At 44.1% G+C, this 16,082-nt stretch overlaps 1 protein-coding gene across 1 annotated transcript in view; it reads left to right on the plus strand.

The window, feature by feature from the left end:
* The window catches only part of LOC146665400 (metabotropic glutamate receptor 8-like), a 170,205-nt gene that overhangs the window by 55,525 nt on the left and 98,598 nt on the right, over positions 1 to 16,082 (plus strand). The window contains exon 2 of the mRNA XM_085413028.1: positions 10,112 to 10,328. Within this exon, the coding sequence (XP_085269154.1) occupies positions 10,112 to 10,328 (217 nt within the window). The remainder of the gene's footprint in view (positions 1 to 10,111; positions 10,329 to 16,082) is intronic.

Here is a 16,082-nt window from a genome sequence, read left to right on the forward strand (position 1 = left end):
CCTCAGTTATCGCCACGGCGGTCTACATCCCACCCCAAGCGGACACAGGTATGGCTTTGTCCGAATTACATGATGTGCTGAGCTCGCTTCAAAACAAGGACCCGGGCGCAGCCCTCATTGTAGCAGGAGACTTTAACAAAGCGAACCTCAGACAAGTCATGCCAAACTTTTACCAGCATGTCTCGTGTCCAACGAGAGGGGATCGGATTTTGGATCACTGCTACACGCCATACAAGCAGGGCTACAAAGCTGTCTCACACCCGGCTTTTGGGAAGTCTGACCACAACGCCATCTTCCTCATTCCCCAGTATAAACAAAGCATACGGAGGGAAGACGTGACCACAAAGGAAGTAAAACGGTGGACTGCCCAATCAGAAGCTACGCTACAGGACGCACTCAACGACGTAGACTGGGACATGTTCAGAGCATGCGCAGTCGACATCAACGAGTTTACGGAAGTAGCAGTATGCTTCGTCAATATGCTAGCGGAGGAGATTATCCCCACTGCGAGAGTCACCACATTCCCAAACCAGAAACCGTGGATGGACAGATCGATCCGCACTGCAGTAAACGCCAGGACCGCCTCCTACAACGCGGGTCTCGCCACTGGCGATATGAGCGCCTACAAAGCGGCCTCATACGGCGTGCGGCGCGCGGTGAGAGATGCCAAACGCAGGTACCGGGAACGTGTGGAGTCCCGCTTCCACCAGGGCGACACACCATTACGGACTACAAAGCCAGGGACACTGCGCCGATCAACGCCGACTCTGCATTCACCAACGAGCTGAATCGGTTCTACGCCCGTTTCGAGGTTAGCCAGGCGGCTAATGCTATCTACCGCCTGACTACCGAGGACAGTGACGTCATCAGCGAGAGACCGGTGACCAGCATCGCGGAGCATGACGTCCGAGCGGCACTGAGGAGAGTGAACACAAGGAAAGCGGCGGGGCCAGACGGCATCACCGGCCGTCTGCTGCGCTGCTGTGCTGACCAGCTAGCAGGTGTGTTCACTTACATCTTCAACGAGTCCCTGGCGAAGTCTGTGGTCCCCACATGCTTCAAAAGATCCACCATCATCCCTGTGCCCAAGAACAGCAAACCCTCATCCCTGAACGATTACCGGCCAGTTGCACTGACCTCGGTAGTAATGAAGGTGTTTGAGAGGCTGCTGAAGAACATCATCTCCTCCGCCATCCCAGACACCACAGATCCGCTGCAGTTCGCCTACAGATCCAACAGATCCACAGAGGATGCCATCGCCCACGTCCTACACACCACTCTCAGCCACGTGGACAAGAAACAGGGTAACTATGTGCGAATGCTGTTTGTTGATTACAGTTCAGCGTTTAACACAATAGTGCCCTGCAGACTGTTCACAAAGCTGAGGGATCTGGGACTTAACAGCCGTCTGTGTGCATGGGTGTTGGACTTCCTCACTGGCAGAAGGTGGTGAGGGTGGGCAGGTGCTTCTCCAACAGCATCACCATCAACACAGGAGCACCTCAGGGATGTGTCCTCTCGCCACTGCTCTACTCCCTCTACACTTCAGACTGTGTGGCCACCCATGGCTCCAACACCATTGTGAAGCTTGCTGACGACACAGTGGTGTTGGGTGCCATCTCCAACAACGATGAGGCGGCCTACATGGATGAAGTGAAGAATCTGGCATCGTGGTGCCAGGACAACCACCTCCAGCTGAACGTCAGCAAGACCAAGGAGCTGGTGGTGGACTTCAGAAGGGGTCAGCACAGAGACTACAAGCCCATTATCATCAATGGAGCTCCAGTGGAGAGGGTGCAGTCCTTCAAGTATCTTGGTGTCCACATCTCCTCAGACCTGACATGGGCTGCCCACATTCAGGTCCAGACCAAAAAGGCTAGGCAGCGCCTGTATCACCTACGACAACTGAGGAAGTTCAGGGTCTCTCCAAAGATCCTCAGGATTTTCTATACAGGCGCTGTGGAGAGCATCCTCACACAGAACATGACATCGTGGTTCGTGAACAGCTGTGTGAAGGACCAAAAAGCTCTCCAGAGAGTGATCCGTACAGCAGAACGCTGCTGCAGGATTGCTCTCCCCCCGCTTCAGGACACCTACACCAGGAGATGCCGGACTAGAGCAGCGCAGATACTGAAGGACCCGTCCCATCCAGGCAACAAACTGTTCCAACTTCTGCAATCTGGTAGAAGGTTCCGCATCTTCCGGGCAAGGACAGAGAGACTCAAGAGGAGCTTCTATCCCCAAGCCATCTGTGCCCTAAACACACACACCCGCCCTCTCACATCATCTATAATTGACTGAGACAGGACTCTTCCAGACACTAAACCAAGGCACAATGTACATTTCAATTCCTTTAATTTTAAATGTGTTTATATTGTCTATCCTGTAAAATAGTCAGATATCTATTCATATTAATGTACAGAATTCACCTGCTTGCTGCTACTACTGCACATTCACCCAGTGTATATACTATATGTGTGTGTATATATATATATATATATATATATATATATATATATATATATATATATATATAATGTTCTTCCTCTACACCCCCCCCCCCCCCCCCCCAATTTTTGCACATGTCGAGGAGCGTGTCAGGCTACATTTCACTGTGTGTTATACTTGTATAACTATGCATGTGACAAATAATAAAGAACCTTGAACCTTGAACTATGTTTCACTTCCTCCAACTTCAAACTGTTCTTTTGATTGTTTGATTGTAGATTTAAGCTCACTTTTAAATAGCAGAATGCCAAATGTCATGTGGAGATGGGCTGACTTAGTGTCAAAGCCTACAAACTGGTTGATCTGGCTACATTTAGACAGTAAGCTCTGAGAATTCTTTGGAAATGAAAGGACCAAGTAGTTAATATTGGTATAAACATTTCATTAAATAAGAAAACTCAATTTCTAGTTATTGACTTTTTTGTGCCTTTCCAGAAGGGAGAATTTTCTGAGATAGTCAGTCATTTTGAATCTACCCTTAATTTATTTTGATCACTGCTAGAAGAAAACATTAAACATGAAAAACATGCAACAGCAGGAACCATGCAGAATTTCACCTCTAGGGGAAAGCTGTTTCTTGTCCAGGGCAGAGGCAGTTGATACTAAACAGCTTAAATCATAAAAAACAGAGCACAGAATACAAGATGATGGATGAGAGCTGTCACCAATGATGGATCCCTTCTTTTATTGTTCAGTCAAGTGGAACGCTTTAGCTGTCACAGAATGACAAGCATCAGTCTCTGTGACAGAAAGCAGCCTGAGATGGCGGAAAACAGCAAACATGTCCACATATGGCTAAAATGTGTAGAGATATCCTAAAAAGAACATATGAGCTCAGTGTCAGATGGATCTGTTCCTGTTCCAGCATAGCAATATTCTAGTGTGGAGGGTAATGATTGTTGCCATCGATCAAACTAGTGGGAGAATTCACCACGATTCCAAAATATTATATAAAACCAAAGTCATGAACTTAAAATAAGATCATATAGATAGATGGAGCGATATGATATTTGGATTGGATATCAGTAAGGTCAGAAACTTGTATCAGATATCAATGACTTTGGGTCAATTCAGAGCCAATGCAATAAAGTTAGCTGTAGTATTGTGATGTTTTGTTAAAACTGATGATCACACGTCTGTGTTGAGGGAGAAGTGAGTGCTTGGAACTGACCAGCAGGGTTTCCAAATAAGCTACTAACTAAAATTACAGCCCTTCAGCATAGCAAAGAGTCCTCCAAAAGCCACCAAAAGGGCAAGAGAGTTTTTTGTCTGTGAGTCACTGCAATTTATTTAACACACATTTGGAAGGGGCCTCTTATTTCACAAACTGTAACACAGTAATCATTATTACTATTATTGTTATTATCATTGTAATTATTCTTATAAGTCAGTTTTATCCCCCACAAAGCTTGATCTATTTTTTCACCCTGTAGAGACCTTGTTATTATGTTTTTGTAAAAGCAAAAAGGCTTTGCTTACATGTATGATGCCAGTTGAATTTCTTCATGCTTTCATTAAACATTCAAGAAAGAACACTCTCATGGACCACCTGTTTTCCTTTCAAACTGCTCCACTCACCCTGCACCTAACAAGGTAAATTTGAGTAATTGGGGTACACAGGTGCAGAGGGAATGTAGCAGGAAGAGCTGCTGCTAGAGAGCAATTTGTATATTCATTAATATTCTGTATTCATCAGTCTGCACAAAAACCCCAATGCTAAGACACACACACACACATATATATATTAGGGGGGCAACGATACACAAAATTCACGGTTTGGTTTGGTTCAATACTTTGGTGTCACGGTTCGATATTTTTTTGATACAAAAAAATGTTCATGCCTTTTTAATTTGTCATTTATTAAAATTATAAAATATATTTTAACTCAAAAGTACAGTTTTTTGTCTGCTTCCACTTGTCTTTGCACTAGGATGATGTCGGAGTAAATGTGCAGTCATATTCGTTGTGCTCCCACTAGTGCTGTCAGCGTTAATCTAGTTAAAATGACATTAACGCCATAACGCGGCAAATCTCCGTTAACAAGTTACCGCGGATCGCCCCGTGCGTGGGGCTGGACGGCATCCACACGTTAACAAGCTAACTGTGCTAACGCACTAGTTCCCACCAATTGAGCATTGCGTGGCACATCCAACATACTGTTTTACTTTTGGGGAGGTTCAATTTCGGGTAGCAATTTTGGGCCGTTCTAAAACTTTTGACTGATTCTGTATATGCAGTCCTGATCAAAATTTAAGACCACTTGAAAAATAGGAAAAAAATCATATATTACATGATTGGATCTTAACAAGGTTCCAAGTAGAGCTTCAACATGCAACAAGAAGAAATGGGAGTGAGAGTTTTGTCTCACTCTCATTTCTTCTTGTTGCATGTTTTCTACCAAGCTGCAAGCTTCTACAGTTCCTTTGGTATAGCTACATCTATCACTGCGGCTGTCTTCTTCTGCTTGTCCACCACTACTATGTCTGGTTGACCAATTTTTCCGTATGTATCTGAAAGTCCCACAGGACCTTAGCAGGGTCATTCTCAACCACCCACTTATAGGGGGCGTATCCCGTTTTGATATAGGGACTTCCAAACTATACTGGGATGTTACTGGGTATACTATGCCATCCTCCTGGTTATGGTTTTCAATGTATGCCCTGCCTGCTAACATCTTGAACCCTGCAGTTATATGCTGGATTGTCTCAGGGGCACAGCCTGGTGTGGTAGAGCCAAGTCTTTATGGATTTTGTGCTTAGAGCTCATTGATATGGTGCCATGATTAGTGCCTCTGTGCTGTGTCATTTTAATAAAAACAAGAAAGTTTAAGCAATGCAATACCAGGAGAGAAACTTTAAATCAGCTAATCACCAAAAAAGTGAAAAGGCCCTTTAAAGCAGGTATTAGTGTAACTGGTGCTCATGTTAATAACAGTATAATCATACAGAAAAGACATACTAGGGGCTCCTATGCAGCTTTGTTTCTTGGTCCCCAATTACAAGATGTTTTACTTCTCTCTGGAGCGTGTTATTGTTTTTTAGCCAATAATGGTTTCTTTCTTTGACATCTATTTACTTGAATCTTTTAAATCCTGCATTGTTTGAGCCTTAAAATGAAAACTTGGTTAAGAATTTTGCAACATACTGTAGGCCCTGTGAAAGGTTTATGCATATTAGTTTTATTTTATGCATTGGTATTTGTCAGTCTTGATTTAAAACGTATGATTTTTGTGCAGTACCTACATAGAAAATATTTCATTTCCCAAAGTCTGAAGGAAAACATGATAAGATAAGATAAGATAAGATAAGATAACCTTTATTAGTCCCACACGTGGGAAATTTGTTTTGTCACAGCAGGAAGTGGACAGTGCAAAAGTTATGACGCAAAAATTAGAATACAATAAGAATAAATACAGTACACAGCTGTACAGAATAGAATAAAATAATATACTATATACAGTAGAATAAAATAGAATAAAAATATACAATAAGATAAAAATAGAATACGAATGCTATATACAACTGAGTAAAAATACAACGATGACAGAAAGGATTATTGCACTTAGTGTTATTGCACATGTGTGGATGTGTGTGTTTGTTCAGTTAAAGTCTTTGTTATGGAGTCTGACAGCAGTGGGGAGGAAAGACCTGCGAAATCTCTCCGTCCCACACCGTGGGTGCCGCAGTCTCCCACTGAAGGAGCTGCTCAGTGCTGTCACAGTCTGCTGCATGGGGTGGGAGACGTTGTCCAACAGGGATGACAGCTTAGCCGCCATTCTCCTGTCACTCACCACCTCCACTGGGTCCAGAGGGCATCCTAGAACAGAGCTGGCCCTTCGGATCACCCTGTTCAGTCTCTTCCTGTCCCCAGCAGAGATGCTGCCGCCCCAGCAGACCACACCATAAAAGATAGCAGAAGCCACCACAGAGTCATAGAAGGTCTTCAGGAGTGGGCCCTCCACCCCAAACGACCTGAGTCTCCGCAGCAGGTACAACCTGCTCTGCCCTTTCCTGTAGAGGGCGTCTGAGTTATGAGTCCAGTCCAGTCTATTGTTCAGATGAACACCAAGGTACCTGTAGCTGTCCACAGCCTCAATGTCCATACCTTGGATGTTCAGTGGTTGCAGTGGAGAATGCTTGTGCCTGCGGAAGTCTACCACCAGCTCCTTGGTTTTACTGGCGTTGATCTGGAGGTAGTTCAGCTGGCACCAGTCCACAAAGTCTTGAGTCAGTCCTCTGTACTCCTTGTCGTCCCCATCAGTGATGAGGCCGACTATTGCAGAGTCATCAGAGAACTTCTGCAGGAAGCACTGGGTGGAATTGTGGGAGAAGTCTGCAGTGTAGATGGTGAAGAGGAACGGAGCCAGAACCGTTCCCTGTGGGGCCCCCGTACTGCAGACGACCCTGTCCGACACACAGCCCTGAGTCCTCACATACTGTGGTCGGTCGGTGAGGTAGTCCAAAATCCAGGTAGTGAGGTGATGGTCCACTCCAGAGTTCACCAGCTTGTCCTTCAGAACCGAGGGAAGAATAGTGTTGAAGGCACTGGAGAAATCAAAGAACATGATTCTCACAGTGCTTCCAGCGGTCTCCAGGTGAGCGAGGGAACGATGTAGGAGGTGAATGACGGCATCATCCGCTCCAATGCCAGGCTGGTAGGCAAACTGAAGTGGGTCCAGTGATGAGCTTGTTAGGCGCCGAAGCTGAGCCAGGACCAACCGCTCCAGGGTCTTCATCAGGTGGGATGTCAGAGCCACCGGCCTGTAGCTGTTGAGGTCCTTGGGGCGTGAAGTCTTTGGCACTGGTACAACACAGGAGGTTTTCCAGAGCTGTGGGACTCTTCCCAACCTCAGGCTCAGGTTGAAGAGGTGCTCCATCACCCCACACAGTTGGTCCGCGCAGGACCTGACGACCCTCGAGCTGATGCCATCTGGGCCCGCTGCCTTCTTGCCATTAATCCTCCTCAGTTCCCTCCTAACCTGGGTGGTTGAGAGAGACAGGCTGGAGCCTTGTGTTGAGTGTGTATTGGATGCTGTTGTTGGGGGTGGGGAGGAGTGAGCAGGGTGAATAGAGGAGGTGTGAAGTGTCTGAGGTGTCAGAGGTGGAACAGCAGCAGTGGGGGTGGGTGAGTCTGCAGCCGATGTTGCAGACTGCCTCATGGTTGAATCAAATCTGTTGAAGAAATGATTCAGTTCATTTGCCCACCTCACATCCCTCCCAGGCAGAGAGTTCTGCTGTTTGTGGCCTGAGATGGTTCTGAGGCCTCTCCAGACTTCACCAACGTTGTTTTGCTGAAGCTGGTTCTCCATCTTCTGCCTGTAGCTGTCCTTCCCATTCCTTATCAGTCCCCTCAACTCTCTCTGCACCCTTTTCAACTCCTCTTTGTCTCTGGATTTGAAGGCCCTCCTCTTCTGCTTGAGGACAGCTTTAATTTCTGGGGTAATCCAAGGTTTGTTGTTGGAGAAACACCGTACAGTCCTGGTAGGTACGGTGTTATCCACACAGAAATTAATATAGTCAGTAATGCATGTAGTAAGGCTGTCGATGTCCTCTCCATGGTCGTCACAGATCACCTCCCACACAGTCGACTCAAAACAGTCCTTAAGAGCCTCCTCGCTCTCCTCTGACCATCTCTGCACTGTGCGGGTGGCTGGTGGCTCCCTGCGTACTAAGGGCTCATACACAGGGACAAGGTGCACCAGGTTGTGATCAGATCTGCCCAGGGGAGGGAGAGGTGATGAACTGTATGCCTCTTCAGCATTGGCATACAGTAAGTCCAGTGTTTTATTGTCTCTGGTTGAGCAGGTCACATACTGGGTGAAGGTGGGCAGTGTGGAGTCCAAAGAGGCATGATTGAAGTCCCCTGATATTATGAGAAGGGCTCTCGGAGATTGTGTTTGCAGTCTGCTGACCACTGAGTGGAGAGTGTCACAGGCTGCATCCGCGTTGGCCGAGGGGGGGACATACGCTGTTATTGCGATAATGATGCAGAACGATTTATGTTTTAAATAAGGTCTTGGAGTCGCTGCATCCTTAACGTGACAGGTTGTTTTTCTGAGTCTCTGAATTGCTGACATTTCTCCCCGAAATTAATTAATTCCTTGTTGAATGGAAAATGTGGATCTCCACTATTAACTCCAGAAGAGAAAATGTAAATCCAGCTGTAGGATCACTGATATGGAAAATACAAAAAAGTTTTTTTTATTTTTTATGTTTTTTATTTTGTGTTGTACTTTTTATGATTCATATCAGCAATTAAAACAAGCCTATTATAATTTCTGATAAACTATATTGGATGACTTCTATCAGAGTTGTAACTTAAATAAAAGTAACTGCATTTATTTTTTATATTCTCCCTTCCCTTTTTTTTTTTAGTTTCTTTTCAATATGAGCAGAACCTCAGGGATGTTCTTCATTTCTGCAGGAAATGTAGGCTCTGTAGTTCTGTAGGAAATAAACTTCAGCTTCTCTCTGATGTGTTAAACCTGCAGTGCTCTGATAGTGTCAGCTCTCAGACAGGGTTGCATTTACAGTACAGTGTTTAATTTGTAGACTGTCACTGAGCAAGTCAGGCTGAGTGACATTTGTGTTGCTGTTAGGCCCCCAGCTGTCTATCTTCCTCCCTCTTCCTTTCCCTCTGTGAATCCTGATGAGGTGTCCAGTGGTGCTCTGTTCAACACACTGAAGTTGAAATCAATCAGCTCTTCAATCTTTCTCTAAAGGACCATTATCCAGCCCCGGCAGGCCTGTTGGCCTGCCTACAGCAGGATCTATGACTTCTCTTTTTCACACCGTAAAGCTCACTAATTTGAATCTGACAGGAGTTGGAAGTTTGTTTAAATCTTAACAAATCAACTGTTAGATGTTTGAAAATGAATGTGGACAATATTTAACAGTCTGAGTAAAATCACTACTTTATTCCTCCATATCTTTTAAGTTCATAGTTTGGTTTGTATGACTTCTGATGTCTTCAATAAAAAAAAAAAAAAAATATATATATATATATATATATATATATATATATATATATATATATATATATATTCTCCACTACTCTTTTGATAACTTCGATGGGTTAATTTTTGCATGTTTTTGTGAGCTACAGTATTTCTGTTTTTGAGATTGTCTGTCAGTTTGCATCTTCTATTCCTGAAATCTTCTCTTAGCCTGTTGCGCTGAAAGTTTTTCCATATATATTGATTATTATTCTTTATTTGTTGTACAGCCAAGTTTTGTTTTTTTACATGCAAATGAATGAACAATTAAGAACATGTTGCAACTATTTTTCTAACAGATCTGTTATATTTTCAGCTGGGAGAAGCACATTAGAAAAATGGTTAAAAATGTACAAACAAACAACACTGATACATATCATTTGATCAAGATGCTTAAGCATGACATATTATGGTTAAAAGTTTTCTATATCATCCCAAAATTATAGGACATGTTATTGTTTGTTTTATTAGTTTGCTTTTTGCAGTGTAATTTTGAGTTTTTCATGATGTAATGGAAAGTTGCAATAAACTAAAACCGGCTTATACAGTAGCCTGCATTATCTGCACTTCTATGGGTCTAGTGGTTTTAACCTTGCTGTTTCTCCACAGATTCCTCAGATCAGCTATGCGTCGACAGCTCCAGAGCTCAGTGACAACACACGCTATGACTTCTTCTCCCGTGTGGTTCCTCCCGACTCCTATCAGGCTCAGGCCATGCTAGACATTGTGACAGCGATGGGCTGGAACTACGTGTCCACCCTTGCCTCAGAGGGAAACTACGGCGAGAGCGGCGTTGATGCTTTTGTCCAGATCTCCAGAGAGTTGGGTAGGAAACTGTAAACAGATATACAGTTAATTCAAGTCAAAGTGAGATTTAAAAGTTTTTTATACTTTGGTACTCGAGAGAGCTTAATTAGGGCCCGAGCACTGACAGTGCGAAGGCCCTATTGTAATTGCTCTGTTTATTAGGGCCCGAGCACTGACAGTGCGAAGGCCCTATTGTAATTGCTCTGTTTATTAGGGCCCGAGCACTGACAGTGCGAAGGCCCTATTGTAATTGCTCTGTTTATTATTATTATTATTATTATTATTATTATTTCGGCAAATGAATTGGCCGTTTGAGGGCCTAAACATGCTCGAAAACTCATGAAATTTTGCACACGCGTCAGGTCTGGTGAAAATTTACGTATTTTAATGTTCTCAGACATGGCCAGGGAAAATTAGCTCAGTAGCGCCACCTAGAAAAATGAAAAACGCGAGCCCCCGGTATGGGTATGACCTACATGTTTGAAAGTTGGTACACCTATATAACGTTCAGAGTCGAACAAAAAAGTCTATTATGGCAATGTCCTAAACCCAACAGGAAGTCCGCCATTTTGGATTGAAGGTAAAATTTTGGGTCTGATTTTACCGTTTCCATGCCTTGTACTTTAACGAACTCCTCCTTGGGATTTGGTCCTATAAACTTCAAATTTGGACAGTGTCAACTACACCCTTGTGCCATGTTAAATTGCGGAGCTTTTGAGTTTTCACAATAGTATGAGGCCGTGGCGCCATGGCGAATTTTGATGACTCGCCATGAAAATCTTATTGCCTCTCATTCTGTCATACATGTTCCGATCTGGACCAAAGAGCACACATATGATAAGGCTCCACCCCTGAACATATTTCAACTGCCATATTTGACATCAAGGACAGCGCCACCTAGTGGGAACAGGAAATGTCATGTTTTACACTTTGGGGTACAGTATAGTGATGGGTGACATCTGCAGCCTCAAATTTCTCCAGGAAAGCCTTAAGGAGTTGGTCTTGGGTTACAGTGAAAACTGTGACTTTTCGCAAAAGGGTGTGACCCCAGCGGCGTGGCGAACTTTGATGTCACGCCATGAAGAAACAAATTAGTATAACTCAATGAAATCCAGTCTGATCAGTACCAGACTTTACAGGCATGATGTCAGACCCGCCCTGAACAGATTGATGTGCCCATTGTCGGAAATACGGACAGCGCCACCTAGTGGCAACAGGAAATGTCATGGCTTTAATTTTGTTGTACTGATTTTCACAGGTTCATCTTGGCCACCTCAAAAGCGGTGAATATCACCATCAGTCCCTCGTGATGCTTCAGTGCAAAAATTGTGAGTTTAAACTGAACGGCGCACCCTGGTGGCAACGCTGTTCAACATGAAAGATGAAGTGGCTTTTGAGGGTCTTGGCAAGTTTATAGAGGCTTGAAATTTGGCACACACCTCCAAATGGATTAAGGCTTTGTTGGCATGTGATCATTTTCATTGAATAGCGCGAAATTGCTCCACAGCGCCCCCTACAAAATTTCAAAACCACAGCCCCTGCTCTGTGTTCTATGTATGATTCTGAAACCTGGTAAGCTTATAGGAGATATCAAGATGTACAAAAAAGTCTCTTGGTGCAATATCCCAAATCCAACAGGAAGTCAGCCATTTTAAAATTAATGTGTAATTTTGGCAACATTTTCCCCTCTTTCCAGGCACCGTTCTTTGACGAACTCCTCCAAGGGATTTCATCATATTGAACCAATCTCCACTGTGTGGAATCTAAAGACCTTTGTGATGTTAAATTGCGAAGCTTTTTACGTTCAGTGAAACGGGGTGGTTATGGTGGCACTTAGAGTTTGAATCACTCGCCAAAAAGCAGTAATCTGCTGTCACTCAAAAACACAATGTCCAATCTCTCCCAAACGTCTCAGGTGTGATGAGACTCGAGCTCGGAAGTGTTTGTTATGCCATTTGTACATAATGGTTAGAGCGCCACCTAGTGGAAGAACTAACTAATCACGAATGAATGAGTTGAAATGTTAGCTGGTGGTTAAATGCATGAATTCCATCAATGTGACATCAGATCGGAGGTGCTGGTTTTAGGTGTTGGGCGTGACTCGACGCGCCGGGGGTGCGAGGGCCCTCATAACGCTGCTTGCAGCTTTAATTAGGGCCCGAGCACTGACAGTGCGAAGGCCCTATTGTAATTGCTCTGTTTATTATTATTATTATTATTATTTCGGCAAATGAATTGGCCGTTTGAGGGCCTAAACATGCTCGAAAACTCATGAAATTTTGCACACATGCCAGGTCTGGTGAAAAATTTTGTATTTTAATGGTTTTACATATGAGCACTGGGAAATGGCTCTACAGCGCCACCTATGCCTTGTTAAATGCAGCCCTACGACCACATCGTTTCAGCTACATGTATGAAATTTGGCACACATGTGTATCATGCCGAGTCGAACAAAAAAGTCTGTGGGCCCATTGATGCAAACCCAACAGGAAGTCCGCCATTTGGAAGAGAAGGTGACATTTTGGCTCTAATTTTGCCATTTCCATGCCTCGAACTTTTGCGAACTCCTCCTTGGGATTTGGTTGTATAAGCTTCATCTTTGGTCAGTGTCAACTACACACCTGGGCCATGTTAAATTGCGGAGCTTTTGAGTTTTCACAATACTATGAGGCCGTGGCGCCATGGCGAATTTCGATGACTCGCCATGAAAATCTTATTGCCTCTCATTTTGTCATACATTTTCTGACCTTGACCAAAGTGAACACATATGATAAGGCTCCACCCCTGAACATATTTCAACTGCCATATTTGACACCAGGGACAGCGCCACCTAGTGGGAACAGGAAATGTCATGTTTTACACTTTGGGGTACAGTATTGTGATGGGTGACACCTGCAGCCTCAAATTTCTCCAGGAAAGCCTTAAGGAGTTGGTCTTGGGTTACAGTGAAAACTGTGACTTTTCGCAAAAGGGTGTGACCCCAGCAGCATGGCGAACTTTAATGTCACGCCATGAAGAAACAAATTAGTATAACTCAATGAAATCCAGTCTGTTCAGTACCAGACTTTACAGGCATGATGTCAGACCTGCCCTGAACAGATTGATGTGCCCATTGTCGGGAATACGTACAGCGCCACCTAGTGGCAACAGGAAATGTCATGGCTTTAATTTTGTTGTACTGATTTTCACAGGTTCATCGTGGCCACCTCAAAAGCGGTGAATATCAACATCAGTCCCTCGTGATGCTTCAGTGCAAAAATTGTGACTTTAAACTGAACGGCGCACCCTGGTGGCAACGCGGTCCACCATGAAAGATGAAGTGGCTTTTGAGGGGCTTGGAAAGTATATAGAGGCTTTAAATTTAGCACACCCCTCCAAATGGATGAAGGCTTTGTTGTCATGTGATCATTTTTATTGAATAGCGCGAAATGGCTCCACAGCGCCCCCTACAAAATTTCAAAACCACAGCCCCAGCTCTGTGTTTTATGTATGAGTCTGAAACCTGGTAAGCTTATAGGAGATATCAAGATGTACAAAAAAGTCTCTTGGAGCAATATCCAAAATCCAACAGGAAGTCAGCCATTTTAAAATTAATGTGCAATTTTGGCGACATTTTCCCCTCTTTTCAGGCTTCATACTTTGACGAACTCCTCCAAGGGATTTCATCATATTGAACCATTCTCCAGTGTGTGGAATCTAAAGACCTTTGTGATGTTAAATTGCGAAGCTTTTTACGTTCAAGGAAACGGGGTGGTCATGGCGGCACGTGGAGTTTCAATCACTCGCCAAAAAGCAGTAATCTGCTGTCACTCAAAGACACAAAGTCCAATCTCTCCCAAAGGTCGCAGGCGTGATGAGACTCGAGCTCGGAAATGTTTGTTATGCCATTTGTGCATAAGGGTTAGAGCGCCACCTAGTGGAACGACTAACAAATCATGAATGAATGAGTTGAAATGTTAGCTGGTGGTTAAATGCATGAATTCCATCAATGTGACATCACATCGGATGTGCTGGTTTTAGGTGTTGGGCGTGGCTCGACACGCCGGGGGTGCGAGGGCCCTCATAACGCTGCTTGCAGCTTTAATTATTATTATTATTATTATTTCGGCAAATGAATCGGCCTTTTGAGGGCCTAAACATGCTCGAAAACTCTGGAAATTTTGCGCACGCGTCAGGTCTGGTGAAAATTTACGTATTTTAATGGTTTTACATATGAGCACTGGGAAATGGCTCTAGAGCGCCACCTATGCCTTGTTAAATGCAGCCCTACGACCACATCGTTTCAGCTACATGTATGAAATTTGGCACACATGTGTATCATGCCAAGACGAACAAAAAAGTCTGTGGGCCCATTGACGCAAACCCAACAGGAAGTCCGCCATTTTGGATTGAAGGTGACATTTTGGCTCTGATTTTACCGTTTCCATGCCTTGTACTTTAACGAACTCCTCCTTGGGATTTGGTCGTATAAGCTTCAAATTTGGACAGTGTCAACTACACCCTTGTGCCATGTTAAATTGCGGAGCTTTTGAGTTTTCACAATACTATGAGGCCGTGGCGCCATGGCGAATTTCGATGACTCGCCATGAAAATCTTATTGCCTCTCATTCTGTCATACATGTTCCAATCTGGACCAAAGAGCACACATATGATAAGGCTCCACCCCTGAACATATTTCAACTGCCATATTTGACCTCAAGGACAGCGCCACCTAGTGGGAACAGGAAATGTCATGTTTTACACTTTGGGGTACAGTATAGTGAAGGGTGACATCTGCAGCCTCAAATTTCTCCAGGAAAGCCTTAAGGAGTTGGTCTTGGGTAACAGTGAAAACTGTGAGTTTTCGCGAAAGGGTGTGACCCCAGCAGCATGGCGAACTTTGATGTCACGCCATGAAGAAACAAATTAGTATAACTCAATGAAATCCAGTCTGATCAGTACCAGACTTTACAGGCATGATGTCAGACCCGCCCTGAACAGATTGATGTGCCCATTGTCGGAAATACGGACAGCGCCACCTAGTGGCAACAGGAAATGTCATGGCTTTAATTTTGTTGTACTGATTTTCACAGGTTCATCTTGGCCACCTCAAAAGCGGTGAATATCACCATCAGTCCCTCGTGATGCTTCAGTGCAAAAATTGTGAGTTTAAACTGAACGGCGCACCCTGGTGGCAACGCTGTTCAACATGAAAGATGAAGTGGCTTTTGAGGGTCTTGGCAAGTTTATAGAGGCTTGAAATTTGGCACACACCTCCAAATGGATGAAGGCTTTGTTGGCATGTGATCATTTTCATTGAATAGCGCGAAATTGCTCCACAGCGCCCCCTACAAAATTTCAAAACCACAGCCCCTGCTCTGTGTTTTATGTATGAATCTGAAACCTGGTAGGCTTATAGGAGATATCAAGATGTACAAAAAAGTCTCTTGGAGCAATATCCCAAATCCAACAGGAAGTCAGCCATTTTAAAATTAATGTGTAATTTTGGCAACATTTTCCCCTCTTTTCAGGCTTCATACTTTGACGAACTCCTCCAAGGGATTTCATCATATTGAACCATTCTCCAGTGTGTGGAATCTAAAGACCTTTGTGATGTTAAATTGCGAAGCTTTTTACGTTCAAGGAAACGGGGTGGTCATGGCGGCACGTGGAGTTTCAATCACTCGCCAAAAAGCAGTAATATGCTGTCACTCAAAGACACAAAGTCCAATCTCTCCCAAAGGTCACAGGCGTGATGAGACTCGAGCTCGGAAATGTTTGTTATGCCCTTTGT

The sequence above is a fragment of the Rhamphochromis longiceps genome, linkage group LG7 (assembly GCF_057381845.1).
Source record: "Rhamphochromis longiceps isolate RC_006_pf linkage group LG7, R_longiceps_female_GT1.1, whole genome shotgun sequence".
In the NCBI taxonomy this organism is placed as follows: Eukaryota; Metazoa; Chordata; class Actinopteri; order Cichliformes; family Cichlidae; genus Rhamphochromis; species Rhamphochromis longiceps.